The sequence below is a fragment of the Gossypium raimondii genome, chromosome 1 (genome assembly GCF_025698545.1).
Source record: "Gossypium raimondii isolate GPD5lz chromosome 1, ASM2569854v1, whole genome shotgun sequence".
NCBI lineage: Eukaryota > Viridiplantae > Streptophyta > Magnoliopsida > Malvales > Malvaceae > Gossypium > Gossypium raimondii.
In genome coordinates, this window is record NC_068565.1 from 8,001,450 (window position 1) to 8,011,037 (window position 9,588).

At 35.2% G+C, this 9,588-nt stretch overlaps 1 protein-coding gene across 1 annotated transcript; it reads right to left on the reverse strand.

Moving 5' to 3' along the window:
* Nucleotides 1-3,180: 3,180 nt before the first annotated feature.
* Nucleotides 3,181-4,363, reverse strand: LOC128039243 (uncharacterized). Its single transcript, XM_052627534.1, has 3 exons — nt 4,002-4,363; nt 3,594-3,757; nt 3,181-3,377 (listed from the first exon to the last, which is right to left on the reverse strand). The coding sequence occupies exons 1-3, from the start codon at nt 4,361-4,363 to the stop codon at nt 3,181-3,183; spliced, it is 723 nt and encodes a 240-aa protein (XP_052483494.1).
* Nucleotides 4,364-9,588: the final 5,225 nt, after the last annotated feature.

Sequence of the window (9,588 nt, forward strand, 5' to 3'; positions counted from 1 at the left end):
AGCACACCTATCGAACAATATTATAGCTATGGTAAGTAGGGAATATCGTATCCACGAGGACTAAAAGTACTAGTAATTACTGTCTTCTTATTATTTAGCTGACAAATTGGGGTGATGTATTTTAATCTAAAATTACTGAACTAATTTATCTAAGAATGCAATAGAGAATAAATCAACGAAATAATCGAATAATAACCAATGAGATAAACAATACCTAGGAAAGAGTCCACCCAGACTTCACCTTTTATTATGAATATGAATTAAACGATTTATTCACTTGTGTCTTGATCCGTAGAAATCCCTAAATTATGTTAATATCTCTTTCGAGAGTAAGAACAACTGGCTCTAGGTAGATTAATTGAAATCTTTTTCTAATAAAACCCCTATTGTCTCATTAACTTGATCTATGGATTCCCCTATTAGATTTGACTCTAATCCGGTAGATTTATGTCGTCCTATTTCTAGGATTGCATGCAACTCCACTCAATTATGCTAGATCTACTATTAAACATGGTCTTTTGCTCCACTGAAATAAGCACATTAAACATGAATTAATATCCCTGAAATATTAAAACAAGAAATAAGAATACATAATTGAGAACAAGAATCAAGTATTTATCATGTAAACCAAAAATCAAATAATAAGATTCATCATAGGTTTCATCCTCCTTAGGTATCTAGGGAACTTAGTTCAAAATTGCAAATAGAAACATCTCAAAGTTAGAATAACCACAAGACATAAGAAACTCAATAAAACTTTAAAAGAAATTAAAAGGAGGTTCTCGATCTTGATGGAGATCCACTTTTGAGTTGATTCCAATGGCGTTCTTCGAGTATTTTCTTCGATCTTCTCTGGTTGCCCCCCTTAAGTCTTCTTCTAATTGGTATTTATAGACTTTAGATGCTCAAAAAACCTAAAAATTAGGTTTTTCCGCGTATTTGGGAAGCAGGCTACGAAATGGGTGTGTGGCTAGCTCATGTGGATCCTGAAAACAACTCTATTTGTCCAATTTTGGCTGGTTTTTTGCTCCTTTTGCTCTCAAATACTCTTCTAAGCATGGAAACATTAATTTAAAGAATTAGGAGCATCAAATCCACTAATTTTCATAATTAATCATCCAAAAATGCATTAAGAATGAGATTAAAATATGTTACTTTTATAGCTTATCACAACGTGACTCACTGACTTGGCTTTGTTGTGAAGACGAGGTTCTTTGTCACATAGTGACTTGAAATCCAGGTCCATCGCTTAACATCACAATGCGGAATCTATTTTTGGCACAATTTAGGCATTTTGGTACCTATTTCAAGATATCAACAACATTAACTCATTTGGTGCCTAATTGCACCATTTTACCTGCACAAAACCAACCAAAATACATTCCATAACATTTATTTAACCATTTCAAAAACCAATCAATCCAATATGCCTCAATTTGGCACCATTTTATACCAATTCAACCTATTCAAACATCACTTATACAATCATTCTTTTAATCCAGTCAAACCAACGTTTAACTGTTCCATATCAAGCTTAATTATGCTATTTAAAATGCCATATAGAATATCATACAAATTACCAAACATACAACTACACAATTGGACATTAACATTCCATAATTCAAATATTTACCAAGTTAAATAAACCATCAGTTCAAAGTTAACACATAGTAATACCTATGTATATGTTACATAACTGAGTCTAAAATGATCAAAAGAATACTAAGTCTATGGTAGGATAGTATGGTTTTCAAGTTGATTCGACCGACAAGTTCCACAAATAAACAATATAGAGGAGAAGGAAAAACAACGAGTAAGCATAATGAATGCTTAGTAAGTCTATATCAATTTAAAAAATTAAACTTAATGGTATAATACATGATATCCGTTGGCATCCATTCAGTAACATGTGCAATTCAACAACAACAACAACAACAACAACAACAACAACATATAGATTAGTTCATATACATATCCAAACTATAATACTCTATTCATATTCATAAGAATCCAATCCATTCAATTACGTTCAATTCAATCAAGGTGAGGTTCACAGGGCCCATATAATTTCTGGTAACTCTTCTAATCAAACACCATTGGCCTCATCAACATTTTTCTTTAGAGCTGTTAGAATTTTCTTGTTTATTTCCTCCACTTGACCATTTTTTTGGGGAGTTTTTACAGAGCTTTGAGCGAGAGCAATTTGCAAGTCCTTACAAAACTTCTTGAATTTTCCTTGGAATTTGGTTCCATTTTTTGTTACAATCAGAAGTGGAATGTCGAATCTACAAATAATTGATTTCTGGAGAAAAGACTCTTGTTTCTCTGTGATTATAGCTAGAGCTTCAACTTCTATCCACTTAGTAAAATAATCCACAACTACAACTATGAATTTCTTCTAAGTTGTGGCTATTGGAAACATACCTAAAATATCTATTCACTATGTTGCAAACGGCCAAGGACCAGACATTACTTGGAGAGGCTCAGCTAGTGATCGTTGCACTTGAGCATGTTTTTGGCACGAATCATAACTGCGAACCATATGGTGTACATCTTTCTATACAGTTGGCCAGTAATAACTTTGTTTGAGAACCTTCTGTGATAACAATTTTCCATCTAGATTATCGCCACATATTCTCTCATATATCTCTCTCATAACATATTCAGCTTCAGTGGGAGTGAGATATCTCAAAAGTGGTTGGGAGTAACCTTTTTTATAAAGCACATCTTCTAATAGGATATATCTTAAGTTGATAAATTAAACAATTTTAATTGAATGAGAACTGAGTAAGTTGCAGATACAAGGATATATATATTAAATATAAATAATAACATTATACCTTGCAACCTTATGTTGTATTTTAGCAAGCTTCTTTTTTTTGAGGTGGTGAGTCTTCTATTGTAGCGCTTATACTATGGAGGTCATTCACGTTTCTTCTTGGCTCAGATTGAGCACTTGCTGGGTGTCACAGCTTGGGGTGGCTCTATGCTCTAAGAAAAAGTTTCCTCTTTATTTAGTAGTAATAGAGGATGCTAACTTAGACAAAATGTCAGCTTTGGTGTTCTCCATCCTGGATAATTGGATAACTTGTGCTTTGTCAAACTGAGCGAGTAGCTGGGCAACTATAGCATGGTATATTTCTTTAGGCTTGGCTCTTTTACTTCATACTCACTATTCATTTACTTCTCTACCAATTGAGAATCAGTTTGTATTACCAATTCCTTTACCCCTAACTGTAGAGCCAATTGTAGTCCTGAAACTAATGCCTTATACTCTGCAGTGCTATTAGATGCTTGGAAGTTGAAGAATAGTTTATACTGCCACTCATTCTCATCAGGGTCTATAAGGAAAATGCCTGCCCCTAGTTCTGTCTTCGCTGTTGAACCATCCAAATAAATAGTCTAACACTTTGGTTTCATAGCTGAGCTAGTTTGTCCTTGTGATGAGCTAACTATTACATCTATAGGGTCTGGTAATCTATCAAAAGAATATTCCACCATGAAATCGAATAAGATCTAAGCTTTGATCGCTATTCTCGGGGTATAATCTATTCTAAATTCTGCCAATTCAATTCCCCACTTGGTTATTCTACCTGAAGTATCTACTCTAGAGAATATGTCTTTGATTGGTTGCTTTGTTATAACAGTCATGAGATGAGCTTGAAAGTAGGGTTGCAACTTGCGAACTGCCACTATTAAAGCAAAAATGAGCTTTTCTATCTTTGAGTACCTTTTTTCGCCGTTCTGCAACACCTTGCTAACATAGTACACTGACAATTGATGAACTCCTTTTGTCTTGATCAAAATCGCTGCCATCATTTCTTCAGAGGTTGCCAAAAAAAGATAGAGTTTCCACTACTCGATGTGACATCAAAAGTAGTGGAGACCTGAAGTATAACTTGAGCTTTTCAAAAGAAGCTTGGCATTCCTCTTTTCAAATAAAAGAGGTTCTAAAGGCGTTAAAGAAAGGTAAGCATTTATCTGACATTCTAGAGACAAACCTGTTGAGTGCAACCACCCTCCATGTGAGGCGCTGAATGTCTTTGATGGTTTTCGGGGGAGGCATATCTAGAAAGTCCCAAATTTTCTCAGGGTTCGCCTTTGTACCTTTATTTGAAACAATGGAGCCTAAGAATTTCCTAGCTCTCACACCAAAAGAACACTTCCCTGGATTTAACTTCATATTATAAGTTTGCAGAACAACAAAAGCTTCAGACAAATCCTTGATATGCACCTTTAGAGTAGAACTCTTCACTAACATGTCATCTACATAGGCTTCAACACTGCGACCAATATGCTCGTTGAACATCTTTTTAATTAACCTCTGATAAGTTGCACATGCATTCTTAAACCCAAAAGGCATGACTCAATAATAGAACAAGCTCCCTTCCGTGCAATGGCCATTTTATCCTGATCTTCTAGAGCCATGAAAATTTTGTTATAACCTGAGAATGCATCCATAAAGCTCATAAACTTATGGCCTGATGACGCATCTACCAGTCTGTCAATCAAGGGTAAAGAAAACTATCCTTTGTGCAAGCCTTGTTGACTAGTAAAATCAATGCACATTCTCCACTTTTCATTGGCCTTTTTCACCATCACAACATTTGACACCCAACCTGGGTACACCGCCTCCTTGATAAATTCTACTGAAAGCAGCTTGCCTACCTCTTGTCTAATAGTCTCCACAACCTGTGGAGTAAATAATCTTCTTTTTTACTTAACTAGTTTAACCTAGGAGGACACGTTTAGTGGATGGACAATCACCCGAGGATCCACACCAGGTATGCCTACTGCTGACCACGCAAAAATATTTGAATTCTCCCTTAATCACTGCACTAGGTCTTCCTTTTATTCTTCTGTCAATGTTGATGAGATCCTTATCAACTTGTCCGTGTTATCATAAAATAATTACAAAGTCTCTGTGACTTCTGTTACTTTTAGCTTGCGAACTCTCTTCTCACTTCTAACATCTAGACTGACCAAATCTAAAACCTGGTTAACCATGTCTGCCTACTGCGAACTCTGACCCTATGGTTCTTGCTTATGTGTTTGTTTAACTGACAACATGTGACACTGCCTGGTTGTTCTTTGATCAAACTTCATGAAACCTATCCCCGTCCTAGTAGGGAATTTAATCTTCATATAAAGAAGTAGCAATCATCATTTTAGCCATTCTCATAATAGGACACCCAAAGATGGAATTGTAAGCCATTGGATGGTCTACTAAAAAGAACTGAACGTATTTTATAGTGGTGTGCGCGTTATCCCCCACGGTAACAGGCAAGGTAATACACCCCTTCACCTTGACTGGATGGTTCGCAAAACCATACAATGGGCTTGTCTTCTTTAAAGTTTATTCTTTCAGCCCTATTTTCTGATGCACGTCGTAAGTCAACATCTTCACAGCACTTCCATTATAAACCAAAATTCTTTTAACCTCAAATCCTACTATAGTTGCTGATACGACCATAGAGTCATTTCCTTCCTCATCACATACTAAATCCTCATCCTTTGTATTAAATTCCACTCTCTACTTTCCTTGTTGACGCAACCTCTTCGGTGAACTGACTGACATCACACTTCTAAAATGAGCATCTCTTCATATTTGAGGTTACCCACTCCTCATCTATACTAATTATTATGTGTATATTGCGTCTAACCTTTTGTTTACCTTTATCAGTACCCTGCGGACTCTGACCTGATGGTGAGGCATCTTGAGCCACAAAATCTTTTAACTTGCCATTTCTAACTGCCTTTTCAATATCATCTTTCAAAGAGAAACAATCCCTAGTCTTGTGCCCTAGTCATTGTGAAAATTACATCTATCCCTTGAGTTGGCTCTTGACTGATTGCGTCGTATGGGTGAAGGGCTTGGCAAAATACCCAAATTTTTTACCTAATTAAGAATATAGGTATGTGTAGCATTTAAGGGAGTGTAAGCTTCAAATTTTCCTTGAGGAATCTGGAATGCCCATGGCAATTCATTTAACGAGTAGTTCCTTTGTTGTCCCCCTCCTTGTACATGCAGACTCTGAGAAGGAGGACCTTGATGGTTGCGAACTACCTAACAACGTCTAAATTGTCTGTCATCCCTCTGAAAAGTGTTGTGAGCTGCCCTTTTAATTTCCTCTACCTTAGCGAACTTATGCGCCCTCTTATACAAGTTTGCCAAACTTTTTGGCCTATTTTTAGTAAATGAGTATTACATGTACTCATTTTGGACTCCCATGATAAAGGCATCAATGGTCCATTGGTCTTTCAGGCTCTTTGTGTTTAACGTGGTTGTATGGAACCTTTTGACATTGTCTTGCAAAGATTATCCATCATTCTGTTTCACTAACATCAAACCCATAGGGATGCTTATTATTATCTTATGGGCTCAAAATCTTCCCAAAAACATCTGACCTAACTGCATAAAGCTTTGAATGGAGCCTTGTGGTAGGGATAAATACCAATCTTTCGTACTTCCCTGAAAGTCATAGAGAAGACTTTACATTTTACTACATTTGAACACATTAATGTAATCATTATACTACATGAGATGAGCTTTAGGATCCCTCCTACCTTTGAACATCTCTTCCGACACTTTAAACTCAAATGGTAGGTCACAACTGCTACTTTCAGAGATGAGGGGTTGTTAGGACAAAATAACCAGTCCATGTCTTGCACATCAGGGTGTAATGCTTGCACATCTCTACGTAAATCATTCATCTCATTCTACCATGGCTTTGCATGTTCTCCCACAACCTCCTCCTAAAGATGTGTGACATGGTCTTGAAGATTAAAGTGGTCGCATTGCATCTTCCTTCTTAGTTCTTCGTTCTGTCTTAGCAGCTCCTGTTGAAATAATTGATGTTGCTTAAACTTGACACTTTTTTGAGTCATTTTTTCCTTCATCAACCTCATTTGCTCCTACAAATCAAATAGTTGTTATGATGATGCTGCTTGATCTAAGGGAAATGACGGTCCCTAACTAGAGGGAACATTGAGATTGAAAGAGTTGGAAGCGCCTGCTTGGCCCGAGTTACCTAGATTTCCTAGTCGATTAGCAAACCAACCAGCATAAAGGTCTATCTCAATGGGTTGATTACCGGTGCCAGAACCTCCTGCTTGGCCTAATGGAAAACTGCTGGGAAAATTCTCGTTGGGGTGAGTCATTTTAGTTTTTTGGTTTTCTAATGGTCGAAAATTTTTCCACGCTCAGCGCTCTAAATTGTTGAGTGTTTGTAGTGTATCCTTCAAAAGGGTTAGATTCTCTATTTATATGATATGGTTACTTTTCATGGATGAGACATCGTAGGTAGGTCCCCATGTATGCCAACACGTACCCTATTCTAGGGTTAACATGTATTGTCTAGATGTGGATTCGTCTTCGTGGTGGTGCGAACCCATATCGTGCGGTCTCATAGAAGGATGCAAACACCTCACGTTTGAACCCAAAATGCGAACCCTATAGACTATGGGTCAAGACCCAATCGAATAATCAGGTAGCAAATCGATAATGACGAATACCATAACAAATTTAAATATGATGTTAATTAAACTTCTTTAATTTAATCAAAATTTTCAAATTCTAATACATCATAGTGAATAAATGATATGGCATATCCAAGTTATTTCGAACTAATATTTTAGTTCTTCAATTGCAATCCATTTTAAATTTAATTTTTGTCTTAAAACCAACCAAATTAAACATAATTAAATTATTTGAGTAAGTGATTTTTTTTGAGTTATTGTTTTGATAAGTAAATTATTTGAAAAGGTTTTCTTAATTACGTAGTCACTTCCAATATTTCATCAAGAATATTGGATAAAATAAAAGTTAATTTAATTAAAAAATCACATAAAATTTAATTAAAAGTAATTACATAAATTTTTCCAAATAAATGAAATTGTATAAAAATAGCAGAATCATTTGTGGCTTTCAATTGTAGGTTGGATTCTATTACGGTGTGGGTTGAATCATATCTTCATACTCGCCTCTAGTTTTACTCTCTTGAGGGACAAGTGAAAGAAAAACTGACCGCTCAAGGGGTAATTAGTGAGTAATGCTACAATGAATGAAGGGGAAGAAGTGCGTAAGGGCTCGTCAGACCACATAGTGGAATTTCGAAGAGTTGCATCATCTTGGATATGCAATATCCATCGTCGAGGTTGGTGTATTATAAAGTGACGAAGTTGTGTTTGAAAGATCGGTTCCATCGCCAAATTGATATGACAACTTTCACAAGTTGGTCAGGATCAAGAGGTTCGGTGGTTTTTCACGCGATTGCCAATGTGATCGTGGACGGTTTGTTGATACTTGTGGATCTCTCCTCTCAAGATATTTTCCTTCTGCGTTTGACGCTATTGCCCATTTTGCCTAAATCACCTCATATATGCTTGAGATGCTTCAAAATTATTATCCTCGGTGAATTCACTGCCAACGGTATGCTGATCACACCAGTCCCAAAGTTGAATATATTTTTCTGAAAATTGATCCCTTCTCAAATTAATCTCACAAAGCTTATCGTGGTTCTTCGGTTTCTTTGGAGGCACAACGATAGTAATATCACCATCTCGATACAACACCACTGAAACTATAAACAAATACAATAAACGTAGTTTTGTGAATTTGAAATAATAAGTATATCAACTAAATACGACTATACCAATAACTAACTTGTTCTTGCATGTTCATCATTTCTCGCTCGAATCCATTTAGGGTCCTTGATAAAATTAGTATGATCCAAGTGATCTACAAATACGTTCAAAACCAAAATGTAAAATAGATTATAAATATTTATAATTTAGTATGTTCTAATACATTAAGTATGATTATATGTTTACCTTTTCATAAGAGAAAAAGTATGGCTACCCCATTCTTTCAGGAATAGTGATAAGTGTGTAATTTACTAATTATTTATAATATTTTTTACTTTAAATTATGTTATTTATGTTCTTAATTATATTATTTATACTTATATTTTATTTATTATTGATATAGGAAATAATTAGAGAAAATGGAGCTTAAAGGTTATTTTTGACAAGTTTTTTCGATTTGAACTTTCAATACAATGCACTTTCAATATTTTGGCCATAACTTCAGCTACAGACCTCCCTTTTGGGCCCTTAATATACTAATTCGAAGGAAATTAAAAGATTTATCTAAAGTTATTGTATGCCTGAACCCCCAAAATGTCAAGAAGGCACCCAAAATTGCCTAGAAATTTGCCACGAAAATATCCAAAAAGACCTAAAAAAATCTACTTTATTTAATTCAGGGTACTTTTGTAGGTTCTCTGTTATAATATTTTTGCCCTATAAATAGACATTATTAGGTTAAGATTTGAAGAGACTTAGACCAAACTATTTTTAGTTTTATTTAGTTTTCTTTATTTTAAGGGTTTCTAAACCCTCTTTTCTAGTTGAAGTAATATTCAAAGTTTGATGCTATAAGTTTGTGAGGTCAAATTATTTTTAATCTTTCCTTGTTCTTTAATATTTGCATGTCTGCTAGTTTAATTAAAATTAATTAGATTTGTTGAATATTCGGCCGATATTTGATAGCTTAGAATGATTGCTTTGTCAATTAGATAATTAGTC